The 13254-nt window shown below is 40.5% G+C and overlaps 1 protein-coding gene across 2 annotated transcripts; it reads right to left on the reverse strand.

The window, feature by feature from the left end:
• Positions 1 to 20: 20 nt before the first annotated feature.
• Positions 21 to 13252, reverse strand: rnft2 (ring finger protein, transmembrane 2). Of its 2 annotated transcripts, XM_044195507.1 has the most exons (10): positions 13108 to 13249; positions 12900 to 12977; positions 11639 to 12150; positions 11440 to 11516; positions 10143 to 10243; positions 9641 to 9794; positions 6108 to 6257; positions 2984 to 3049; positions 2734 to 2835; positions 21 to 1300 (listed from the first exon to the last, which is right to left on the reverse strand). In XM_044195507.1, the coding sequence occupies exons 2-10, from the start codon at positions 12944 to 12946 to the stop codon at positions 1166 to 1168; spliced, it is 1344 nt and encodes a 447-aa protein (XP_044051442.1). In that variant the 5' UTR covers positions 12947 to 12977; positions 13108 to 13249; the 3' UTR covers positions 21 to 1165. The 2 variants fall into 2 exon arrangements, with proteins under 2 accessions (XP_044051442.1, XP_044051443.1); XM_044195508.1 differs by lacking the exons at positions 2734 to 2835; positions 2984 to 3049 and having other exon boundaries at positions 13108 to 13252.
• Between the last annotated feature and the right edge of the window lie 2 nt (positions 13253 to 13254).

Raw genomic sequence — 13254 nt, forward strand, 5'->3', positions numbered from 1 at the left:
AGAACAAGAAATACGCTTGATAAGGTGCGCTCAAGTGCTTTAATTTCAAACTGAAAACCTCTGCACTGCAGTGCATTCTGCATTAAAGTCATACTGTCTATTATGCATCCCATGAATGAATTATTCTAAAGGAAATTATTCATATTAATAATATTAATGGGGAATAACAATGAAGATAATCAGAAATGAGCTCCCCACCGTCTATGAAATTGCAAGTGGAAATGTACGGAAAGTCAAATCCTACCGACTTCAATATCTGCACCACACTTGATACAAATCTACAAAATGTTATGCCTGGCTGGCACCATAAACAATTACACTATGTGCTGTTTACCGTCTGGGTAATTAAAAGTCACACACCACCTTATGTTCATTACTCAATATCTAAATAACCTTATCGTTTGCTAACCAAGAACTTTTTTACCTTCTGAAAGTACACGTTTGAAGTGATTTTTTTTTTTTTTTACTTACAGTCATTCCGCGGGACACTTTGTTTTGTTCAAAGGGTGGTATCCCATTTTCAAATAAATATTACAAATTTTTAAACTAAATACCAAATACAACTTATGTTAAATACCAATTGTAGAATTTAAAAAAAGATTAATATAGACAATATACAGACATGACAAAATCATAAAGAATACCAAAAAATGTGCCAAATTTACAAAAACAAATAGTCTGAATGCTGTGACTATTTACATTATCACCACACTAAATCAAAGTAACATTTTATCATGTGTCTAGTGTAAAATAAAATGTTGTTCACAGTTGACAACAGTGGCTAAGTCTACATGTACACAAAAATGCCATAACTGTATGACAACAGTCCAATTGCAAAACTGACAATAGGCCAGCTTTATGTTTCTTTTAAGTGATACCATGTTGATAATTTGGTTTGTGCCTGTGGCCTCCACCACCAGCTTCATATGATGCTCAACTTGTCTGCACTGAAGACGTTGTGATTTACACACATGTTATGTTCTGGCCTTTTCAAATGCCTCTGAAATTAAAGTCCCCCTACGTATTGTGTGTTACTGCGATTATGCTTCCCCTGATTGAAAGACTCACCGCGCTAAGATAAACAGAGAAAGATGACACACCGTTGTCTAACTCGCATTACAGCACAATCCCATCTTTCTGCGTGCATATAATATGTTGTCAGAGCTTAGTAGATCTGGAAGTGAGCCGAGGTGGTGCCGTCCTTCCAGCATCGCAGGGTCTCGATGACAGTGGAGCGACACAGCGGACATGTTCTCTCCCGGTCGAACCACAAACACAGGCACTCCTCGCAGAACACGTGCTGCGGGGGAGCAGAGTGTACACGCACGTTTCACTTTTGCAACAGAGAAGCAGAAAACGCACAGCTAACATGTACACATGTCTCTCTAAAATCTGTGGTAAACAATTCTTGCATTTGGCATTCAAGGTTTAAATTACAGCCTTGACTGTTATTTACAGATTGATACTGAGTATGAATATCACAGGAAATTAAAGAACCACCCTGCAGGAGCGTCTTGTGTCTATGAGTGCTGTTCAGTAGCTGATACTGACGTTTGACCTCCCTTCAAGGACCGCTTATATTATCACATAATAACAGTAGTAGGATGCAAAGGAAAACGCAAGTAAACGGTTGTTTAAATGGTTGTTTTATTTCCCATTTATACTTAAAGTGGCAATCCTTAAGATTTACATCCTGGTTGATTTGGTGACACCTGTAGTTACTAGTGGTGACAGCAAATGCAGTTTAATACCAAAAGGTCACAGAATTCTGGGAGCAGCAAAACAAACTATTGTCGTTTTAATAAAGAAGTCAGGACGTAACTGGCCTTTTTCCATCATTCTGTGAGCAACCGCGATCTGATTTTATGCTGCACATGGCATGAGTCTGCGAACAGCAGGGCGCAGCGAAAGGAGTTGGTTACCTCGCTGGGAAGTTGGATTGTTGTGCAGCCTGTCGCCTGCAGCTCTTCATCTAACAGCTCACTGTGGCTGCTTGTTCTTGTTCCATTACTCCCCGCAATATTTCAAACTGATCCGCTGTCAAAAAAATGCCGAAAATGACCGTTGTCTTGTTTTGTAGACACTTTTTTGATGATGTCAGTGTCAAGCTCACTGACAAACACATTGTATTTCCTGTGACTACTTCATAATAAAAGTCAGTTAAATGCTTTTAATATGAAGCTGAGGCAGTAGGAAATGTTCGGTTTGCATTAGCAGTAACTTAATACAGCATTTTTCCCGGGAATGTCACCACAGACACCCAGTTCGTAATATTGCAAATGCATGGGCTTTCATATAATTTCATCATAGGCTCAATCACCATTTGTTAACTCATTTGGCAATAGATAGTGACTTAACAGACGTATATTTAAATGAAAATCTTCGAGATTGCCACTTTAAAGAACGACTTAACACCAGCTTTTTACCAACTTCCAGTGGAGTAACTTTTCACTTTTCACTTTTCACATCTACTTCTGGGTGTGTCACTACACTGTGACATCACTGTTAAGTGTGGTTACAGGTGCAACACAGCACACTTCTGACTACACCCAACTACACCCATTAGTGATGGTGGCTGTGGTCAGAGGTTCAGCAGACTTCAAACTTTCAACCAGAGAGGGCAGTAAAACACTGCTTTTCAGCCTAGTTTCTCTTTAAATTTGTATCTGTTACATTTAAGTAATGTATAATAATTTATCATTTTTAACCTCCTAACTAGTTTAGAGTCCTTACCTGACAGAGAAGGGCTATGGGGTCTCTGAAATCAGCCTGACAAATAGCACAGACATCGCCTGCCTCACTGCACTGCTGACTGCCTGCCCTCACTCCATAACTCTGCACGAGAAAAAAAAAAAAAAGAGTGAAATTTAAAAGGATTAAACTCTGCTCTTCTAGATTTATTCTGAACACAGTGCAAAAACCCAAACTTGTGTCTGTGTTTACTGATATGTAAAAAAAAAAGTACAATTAGTCGGAATCTGACCTGGGAGCTGCAGAGCATTACCAAGGCCTTGCGTATGGCAGACACACGCCCACAGATGTCAAAGGACTGCAAAGCAATAAAGATTTAGCACAATCAGTTTTTTATGAGAACGACAATTACAACTGCCCACAAGCAGTCCTATTTTCCATATTCTGACCTTCTTTTACTCTTTACTAAACGTTTGTTAACAAGACTAACAGTATAGCCATGCTAGCAGCTCTGTGAGGCTGTGTTGAGCCACAGCGGCGCTTTGAGCAAAACGCTACCGTCAGCATGCTAACAACACCGCCAATGCTAACATGCTGATGTTTAACAGATATAATGTTTACCATGTTCACCATCTTAGTTTAGCGTGCTAGCATGCTAACATTTGCCAAATTAGCTCTAAACACAAAGTGCAGCTGAGGCTGATGGGAATGATTTTGCAGGTAAGTATTGGACACTTTAGACCCGATGATGGCGCTAGATGAAAAGTTAAGGGATCACCAAAGTGATTACAATTCATCCTGAGGGGAACATGGTGAACAACTGTAACACATGTCACAGAAATCCATCCAGTAGTTGCTGAGACATTTTACTCACAATCACAAATGTCAACCTTATGGTGGTGCTAGATGAAAAGTCAGAGGATCACCAAAGTCAGAATTGTTTCAACCTCTGGGGACCATGAATGTCTGTATGTAATTTTATGGCAATCCACCCAATAGTTGCTAAGATATTTCAGTCTGGACCAAAGTGGTGGACGACGCCAAACGACCGACAGACAGAGCCACCGACTGCTAGGACTGATACATCCCTAGAGCCATGGCAATTGCATTGCTAAAAACTACACTAAGAGAATAGAAAATGTTTCTATAATCTCCTAAACAGCAACAAGTTATCAATTTCTCCAAAAATGGAGAGTCGCCAATGTGACATCTCTCATTTCATTGATTTTATGTAAGATAAAGCAATCACAAGGTGGCCCTGACTGAGAGATTCACGCAAGAATTCCAATGCCCTTGTACCTGAGCAAATGGCAAATAAAGTATTGAATTGAAATGATCAATCTGTGCAGTTTTTACTGGTTACACATTCTTAATTTCTGGGTATTCATATACAAATTGTTCCTGTTAACTTAAAGCAGGAAATGGAAAATTACGACTTCCTCCACCTGCAGCTTCCTGTCTGATGATTCAAACTGCTAAGCTTTTGCTCTTAAGCCTGTTTTGGAAAAAAAAAAATGTATCCAACTGTTGCCCCTTTGTGACTAAACAGCATGACAACAGTTAATCAACCACTGATGCACATCACGCATACTCTAATATTGACACACTGCTAATATGGCCTGATCTTGGGAAAAACCAAGTGTGAGTGCTGCACCTCAGCACGCACACTCCCAGGAAGCTGTCCACCCACTTCAGCAGAACATGCCAATCATCAACAACTACATCTGGTGAATCACTGGTGTATTAAAAGAAGCCTGGACTATAACTGTCAACACGCACTACACATGACAGTGACAACCTCACTGTGTAAATACTTCATCATTCAGAGTATCATTCATCCAAGTTCCACTAAGTTTCACTATTTCAGCTTCCCATTTAATAACATGACCAACTCGAAACTGACCCATGGCTCTAAAAACCTTTTTTTCCCATAAGTTTGTTTATGTAACTTCTCAGTAACTGACCTTGCTGTGACCTCTAACTGTGTGTTCCTGTCTCCTTCACTCTTCCCCTTCCACAGACCGAGGTTAAATCGCGATGTTACAATGCTAGAGGGCTCAGTGGTCGATGACTGTCAGCCAACCTAATTTCGACATCCATTCTTATTCTTAAACTATCGCTGTCCATTTGACACCTCGCAATTTACTGTGTTTAAAATTCAGGCCCAAATTTCTTTCCGATGAAGAAGAAGAATGACCTGTGAAGAGTGTAATTTGGTGGTTATATTTCTTTTCCTTGAGCACCTCCACTAGCTTTACCCAAAGTGGCAGAGACAGAGCCAATACTTATCTGGAAAACTAATGGCTGGATTTCCATGAACTTTGTGGATACTCACGCTCCCCAACAGATGAATCGAAATGTTCCTGATGACCCCCCCGAGTTATACTCCATCACTATCAAATTTTACACAATAACAATACTAAGAGTCTACAGCCACGGTAGCGGCTCTGTGAGACTGAACTTAGGCACAATGGTGATTTTAGCTAAATGCTGACATGCTCACAATGACAATGCTAACATGCTGATGTTTAGAAGGTATAACTGTAAAGGCATATATGTTCACCATGCTAACATTAGCATTTAACACAAGGTACAGCTGAGACTGTCATTAGTTTTGCAGATATTTGATGATGGCACTAATGACTAAAGTCATTATAATTCATCCTGAGGGGGACATGAATTTGTGTACCAAATGCATGGCAATCCATCCAGTAGTTGTTGAGACATTTTCAGTCTGGAATAAAGTGGTGGACCAACCAACCAATCAGCTGACACTGCCATTGCTAGAGCCACGCCACTGCCATGATATTTTGCTCCCCCAGAGGATGAACCCTTATTATTTTTAATACCCCACTGACTTTCATCTAGTGCCATCCAGGAGCCGAAATGTTAACTGTGCACACAAGATACATCATAAATCTCTCATAACTAGTATTGCTATGAAACTTGCTGAAACCATTCCTGCTCCCAAAATATTGTTTTGACCTGAATGACCCCATGACCTTTTGTCTAGCACCACCATCACAACAAACTTCAGTAGCTTCCAGCAAGCCTCTAAGAGTAACAATATCATCACTATGTTGGTTATTCTATCCAACACTTTCATATTGTGGGGAGTAGTGAACACTGTAAGCTCAAGTAGCGTGCTAGTGGGGTTTTAGACTTTAAGTAGCATTATTCGTATTTTAGGCACCTTTACTTGCTTCTCTTTTTGCTTTTCTGAGCTCTTTTCTTCACAGGAGTATTTCCTCCATCTGTTGTCAGACCCTTGTACATCTTATTGATGACTGCTTGCAATGTTTCTGATGTAGGAATCTAAATTTTCTGTAGTCTATATTTGCACGAATAGTAAGTCTTAAAAATAAAGTACAAAAACAATATTGATCTTATTTATTTTGCTGCCAGGCACTGATTACCTTGCAAAGGCTGTAGATGATGATTAGTGTGGCTCCCAGGAAGTAACTGTTGGAGGGGTCTTCTCCCATGATGTATTTGTACCACAGCTGGATGGGCACCAGGGCCCTAAACAGTTGGCTCAGCTCCTCGATCAGCAGGTAGAACTTGCCCTGGACAAACACACAACATTAACAACTACAGAAGTAGTGGAAGCCTCTTTAGATGCTTCGATCAAACTTCATGTCCATATGCAGGTGGCAGTGACTGCGAATGTGCCCACTTAAAATTTTGCTATTTAGAATGTGGTGGTGTTTTTGAAGACGACGCAACAAAAGGGACCATAGCAGTCTTAATGCAAGTTTTAACTAAATGAAAAAATACTAAATTGAGACAATATGTATTCTTTCTTTGATCCACTCACTAACTGTCCAAGAGGCAGAAAGAGCTCAACAGCTTTGAGGCACTCTTCTATCTAGTCAAGAGCAGTGCGGTATTAAAAGCTTAAAACAGCATGCCTCCAGCCCAAACATGGCTGCAATCCAGAGCTCCACAGTTTCACAGCAGTACAGGCAATTTCCCCACACTGCAAGGGAAACTGGCAGCGGCTCTTTCCACCTGCTACCCAGTGCCCACATTAAACCCAGCCCTACGGGGGCTTGCTAGCTGCCTTTAAAAAAGGACATCCCCTCCCCTAAATAATCACAGAGAAGAAATTAACTTCTGACTAAGTCCCCACTGCCACAAAGTGCGTTAGGTGAATTGGGGACGGTTAAAAACAGAGGCGACCACAATGACGGCAGACTTGATTCCCCGATGGCCCCCGTGGCATCCCAGCTTGCATAATGACTTCCTGGATGTTAGCTGACAAAGATTGATGACTGTGGGTAAAGAGCCACAAGCAGTCAGGTTGGTAGGGGAGGAAGACCTCTACCAGTGGCTAATTCATCTTCCTTATTGTCCCCTCAGCCTCGTATCCCACAGTGCCCATCACGCCCACGCAAAAACTGTCAAATCTAGAGTTTGGACAGAAGCCAAAGAATTTGAGTAAGCTCACAGGCCTTGTTTGAGTAGTTTCTTGGTTTCATTACTTTTTAAGGTTTCTCATCAAAATATACTGTATGTGTCCTTGAGGCCTAACAAGCTTGTTGAGTACATTGCCTTCCTCATAAAACATTTGAAATGTTTTTAAAGATCTTAAATTGTGCATTGTGTACATCCATGTTTGCTCACTAGCAGTCTTTGTATTCACTGTCTTTGTTAGCGCACTGCTACGTTTGCTGGTGCATTACTGCCACCAATTGTTGATCAGTGGAACCATTAGCAGGATGTGAATCGCGGCGCCCACCTGCTCGTGCACGATACAAACAAAACGGGGACCCACTAAGAAAAACACTGCAGTGCCACCAATGTAAAAAGTTAGTCTGGAGCCCTGCATTGCTCCATAGCGCAACTAACTAAAAACTCTACAGGGTAGCTTAAAGTCTTACTTTCAATCGGTCCTTTCTCTCCCCTCTTATTAAAGTTCTTCTTCTATTTATTCAAACAAATCAAACCATTCAAATTGTCTTTAATTGTCTTCCACAATTTCTTCTCTTTCTCTGTTTTATATTGTTGTAAATTTAACATGGGTTTTAGACTGTCGGTCAAAAAAAAAATTAAGATTGGACTCAATTGGACTCTCAAAACTTGTGATGGTATTTTTTCACTCTTTTATAACATTTAATAAACAATTATTCAATTCATCAGCATTTAAAAAAAAAATCTGTTATAAAAAATTAATAAATAAAAAAGAACCCTCAGCTGCAGAAAGTCTTCAACATTAAATCTTGCTCGAGGTCAACAGAATAGACATGTAGAGCAACACCAAAAAGCAAACAATAAACCACAGAATGATATTAATTAGACCAAATTTAGGAACTACTGCATGTGCCAAAAGACTCAGAGACAATCAGAATACTTACACACCTAGGCAACAGACAAATAATAGGATTCATACACAAGCAGTAGATATGAGCCCTCTACGCCTTTAAAATGAAGCCGTCATGGAACTTCTGTATCCATGCCTGCTATCACTTGTGCAGACTCGCGCTGACTGTAGTGATTATGTAGGATCATTAGTGTGTCTGCGGTTGGATGCAGTAATGAAGTAGACAGGCTGATTATGGACTTCATGGAGTTCAGAATAGACAGGACTGTTTGCCTTCCAAGAACTAGTAGAAGACAGCGATGATACAATCTGGGATTCCCTAAAAGTCAACATGTGTCCCAACAAACTGTCAAATTCTGTATGTGTGTATAGTATATCGTATAGTGTGTGTGTGTGTGTGTGTGTGTGTGGAGAGTACAGGTAATGGTCCAGCTCCAGGGAGGGATGACCTCACCCGTGCAAACCCCTCGAGGGCAAATGAGCTCAGTTGCTGGCTGCCGTGGTTCTGATAGGCCTGTAGGTCTGTTTATCAGTGGAAAATTTAATCCTAATACTTTGTAACCCCCCTCCTCCTCCCGCCATCAAACACAAACACACAGCAGGAATATGAGCTTCACCTGTATGGAAATCAAAGTCTATCTGTGTGTGTGTGTGTGTGTGTGTAGACATATTCTGTTGCCTCGGGCCAGACTAACCCCGCACACAGACACCCACATGCACAAGCTCACATAAGGAGTACCATTTAAAACTTCATGAATACAAAACAGTTTCACACTGTGACCCTTTAGCACTTTCATCACTTAGTGGAGTATTTCATCATAGTTCAGCAAATCTTTTTTTTTTTTTTTTTTTTTTAAATTATCAACCAAGTTTCACAACTTTGACAGTGAACTTCCAGTGAACTCAATCATTGTCTACGCCATGTTATGGATAAGCATGAATATGACAGTTTACCAAAAACTCAGATTAGATGCCTTTTGAGATTGGTCTAGTCTACAGGTTCAGTAATGTGTTTAAAGGACAAATCCATCCCTGCATGCTCTCATAGTGTTAGTGATTTTACTGGGAAGCAGCTTCAAGAGGCTGAAGAGTTACAGTCACATGAGATAACCTCTTTTAGGTTAGTTAGGTTTTAAATCAAGGTTAAAAGCTGGTTTATCTCTTCAGGTTGGGCAAAAAGCTGCAAGCATCTATTTTTGGGCCGTCTGGGCAAACATTAAATGCATATAATTAGAGCTGCAATTAACAACTAGCTTTATTATGAATTAATATAATAAGTATTATTTCAATTGTTTTTAATCGTCAAAATGTCTGTAAAATCACACTTTCACAGAGCACAAGGTTATGTCTTGAGCTCCGTGTTTTGTCCCACTGTTACGACCTATAACAGTCCAACACTCAAAGAAATTCTCTTTACAGTGATAGAAAACAGATATAAGCTGCAAATCCTCACATTAGAGGATCATAGGAAAAAATCCTATATGTTGAGATGATTAAATTTACAGTTATATGTTATAGTTATAATTCATGGATATAGTGTAAACTGTAAGTTTGTCCCATGAAAAAGATTAAAATGAATTAAAAGTCACATTTCCTGGATCAGAGAAATGAATGTGAATTTCTTACCCGGGATTTGAAGGCCAGGAGAATCTTGGGCAAAAAGAGGACAAAGCATTTCAGGCCGATGGTGAAGTACTTAAGGACAAAGTCAGTGATGCCCACTGCCCAGATCAGATCAAAGAAGTCAAAGCTGTTGAGGTTGGGCTTGGCAAATATGAGGCTAGAGGAAAAAGAAAACAACATCTAGATGACTTGTTATAGGGAGCTCTGGTGCTTTCACTCGGGATGGTAGAATGACAAGCAACAGCAAGGCAAATGTTTAACATAGTGTAAGAAAGTCTCTGGAAACAAAATAATGAAAAAAAAAAAAAAAAAAACACAAAATACTCACAGAACAAGACCAGACAAGAATAGGAACACTCCCTAAAGGAAATGGAAGTAAAAATAAAATGGCTTACACAACACAAAATGAATGGAAAAACCTAAAAATACGTATAAAGAAAATACAAAACATGAGATGGCAGGCAAAGAAACACAGCTAGTGTAAAAATGCCTGATTGTACACTACCTGTTGTGCAGCTCCTCGTGACTAAATGTGTAGTAGATATACACTATATTCCCTGCAAGGAACATGATGATCCACAGAGCAACAAATACAGAACGCTCCTCCTGGTAACATAAAAGAGACAGAGCTATTTTAGCAACATTACAATACATTTCTAAAATTGTAGTTCAGCACCGTTTTTTTTGCAATAATGTCACTAATTAACAGAATGTCTGGTGCATTATCAGTCCGTCTGATATCTAATATTTTCAGTAACACAGAACATCAGTTTTTTTTGTTGCATTTTCATTGCTGATTCATTGCTTTCTCTATCTGCTTCCTGCTGACCTACACTACATGTTCGCTTTTAAGACAGACAGCTCTTGAGGATGAGTGAAACGTGTGTAAGGCACGTAATTGACCAAATAAGGGGAATAAAAGCAAGACTTAAAAGCTATATATTGTAGCTATAAACAAAGTGGTTCACAGAAAACAATGTTAATACAAATATATAGAGATGCACCAATTTTTCAGCCTATTACTGCCAGATTCAGATCACTGCAAGATTTTTAATGGTGATATTTGATTGTAGATTTCTCCCTACAAGTATGTAAAATATTACAACTGTCAAAAGAACGGAACAACCAGAGTATTATTATTATCTTTTTTTAACCATTTAAATAACTTAAAGGATAAGGCTGGTGGTGCTGTATATTTTTCTTATAGTCAACAAATCCCATCAATGAGACACACCGTTGAACTGGGTAATATGTCCTAGAATCCCATGAACATGGGCACTGTAGTTTATTTTGAGTCAATCCAACATACACTGCCCCGTTGCTGTAAATACTCCCTAGCACACCAAATGTGTGTTAATCCGCCGCTGAAAATAGTCCCCAACAAATGTACTATTTTACTCCTTTTTGAGAAACGTCTGATAAAGACTACTGTGCCCAGCTGTTTTAGGAATTTACTTAACCTTCACAAAAAACGAGACAGTACTTGCGACCTTTTTTTTTTTATTATTTACATCTTCAGTAGGAATGAATGGCCTTTGGGTTGAGAGAGGGTAGGGAAGTTGGAAAGTATTGAGAGATGGTGTTTCCTTTGGTCTTTTTGTGGGATTTGTTAAAAACAAGAAAAACATAAAATAACACCAGCCTTGTCCTTTAATATAGGCATGTGTGAAAAGCTTAGCCTGAATTTAAACGAAGACTAAGTGTGTAACAGTATCAGCATTGGTTTAAGCTAACATTGGAAAATATCAGATGTTGTCATTGTCTTTAAAAATCTGTATCAATATACTGTAGGTTTTTTTTACCCGTAATGACACTTGGTGCCTAAACGTGGAATTGGCATAGGCGAATGTGCAGGCCATGCCGACACACACAGCAATACCTGCAGGAGAGAGGTGCAACATCATCACTAAACCAGATCTTATGCTGCTAATGATTCTTTGTTGTAAATAGTGTACTATTAAGACACTGTTAGCAGCTCTATTACTCCACAAGCTGGTGTACCTAGCTTATGCTGAAAGCAGACTTTAGCCAGCAGAATGAGGATGAAGGGGAAGCCCCTCTGCAGCCATGTGACTACTGCCTTCAACTCAGACAGGGCTGGGGCCGGGGTGGACGGGTCTTCCTGGGCCTCCTCCCTGGAGCTGTGCCTCTCTGAGGCAGCTGCTGTGGTGGCCTGCTGGAGCAGAGAGGAGGTCCTGTGCTGCAGGGGCTGGTGGTGGAAGTGGTGGTGGTGATGGTGGTGCTGGGGCGGTCGAGGGAGAAAAGATCCACCATCCGTGCGGTGGGAGCCCCCTTCTTCTCTCGACGATGCAGTCATCTGAATAAAAACTTCAGGGGGAGAGCCCAGGACTAAGCCGGCTGCCTGGAATTGGGCAGAGGAGACAGAGCCGGAGGGGACACCCACCAGGCCGGAGAAGATCTGCTGGGGTGAAGCGGGTGAGTCAGGTTTCAGACAGTCAAACACGCCACCCTCATCTAGGCTGCTCTCTGAGCCCAGAGTTTGGCTTCGGCTCCTGGGTGGGGAAAAAGGGGAGGATGCAAAAAGAAAACATTAGCCTGGAATATGGCTGTGCTTTATTTTTCATATCCAATATAGTATATTCTTTAAATATGTAATATTTTGTTGATATGCAGTGTAAATGGATCTGTACATTTTACTGGATTATCTCTCTGTATGGGTAAGGAAGGCTAGTTTCTTTAGAGATACCTCTGCTACATCCTACTTCTACACAGTTGTAAGTGAGAGCACTGAGCTATATTGTGTCAACACTACACTACAATACATGGCCATAAATGACTGTTGGTCATCTCATTTCTAAACCATGGGTATCACTCTGCTGCTATGACAGCCTCATGTGCTGGGAAGGCTCTGCAGGATTCGCTCTGTGGAAATATTGCTTTTAAACATTTTTGCCCCAGGAAAACATTTAATTATTGCAGGGAGACAGGTTAAATAATAAGGTTTTGACTTTACCCCTTTGGTTTGCGTTGGAAGCGACCACAGAGTTACAAAGCGCTGAGGTCAGAAATGGGGCTAAGCCTCTGCCAAAATGTTGCCACAAACTATTGTCTAAAATATCATTGTACGCTGTAGATTTATGATTCGCTTTAACCGGAACTAAGAGGCTTTGCCACATACATGCAGCCCCAGACTGCATGTATGTGGACGGTGGGATCCACATACATTTGACCATATAGTGTATGAAGTAGACAATACACAAACAAAGGGCTTGCAACAGCTTCTGACAGCTATTCTTCCCACCTTTCAGAGGGCATGCCATCCGTGTTGCTGCTGTGTCTCCTCTGCATGGCATAGCGCTCATCACCACATGGTCCAGCCCTGCAAATGCAAATCAACATCAACAGTGTCTGGCTGACAGAAAGGCCGGCTTACAGCTTATATGTTCAGCTATTCTGCTTTGTGTGCGTTTCATGCGTTAGACAGTAAACTGCAATGTAGACGACTTTACCTGAATTAGTTCAGTGAATTGCCCTTCAGCTCTTGTCATATTTAGTGGCAGGTTAGCAAGGGGTTGATGTTGCCACAAAAGATGCTCCGATGGTCCAGCTCTGAAAACTTCCTGTATGACGTCACCTAGCGCGCCTATCTACCAATC

This window comes from Siniperca chuatsi, linkage group LG5 (assembly GCF_020085105.1).
Source record: "Siniperca chuatsi isolate FFG_IHB_CAS linkage group LG5, ASM2008510v1, whole genome shotgun sequence".
In the NCBI taxonomy this organism is placed as follows: Eukaryota; Metazoa; Chordata; class Actinopteri; order Centrarchiformes; family Sinipercidae; genus Siniperca; species Siniperca chuatsi.

Coding starts and splice junctions, on each gene's coding strand:
- rnft2 (XM_044195507.1), bottom strand. CDS start 12,946: ATGCAGAGGAGACACAGCAGCAACACGGATGGCATGCCCTCTGAAAG. Junction 12,151..12,899: donor GATGGCATGCCCTCTGAAAG/GTGGGAAGAATA, acceptor TTCCCCACCCAG/GAGCCGAAGCCAAACTCTGG. Junction 10,244..11,439: donor GGCACCAAGTGTCATTACGG/GTAAAAAAAACC, acceptor TTATGTTACCAG/GAGGAGCGTTCTGTATTTGT.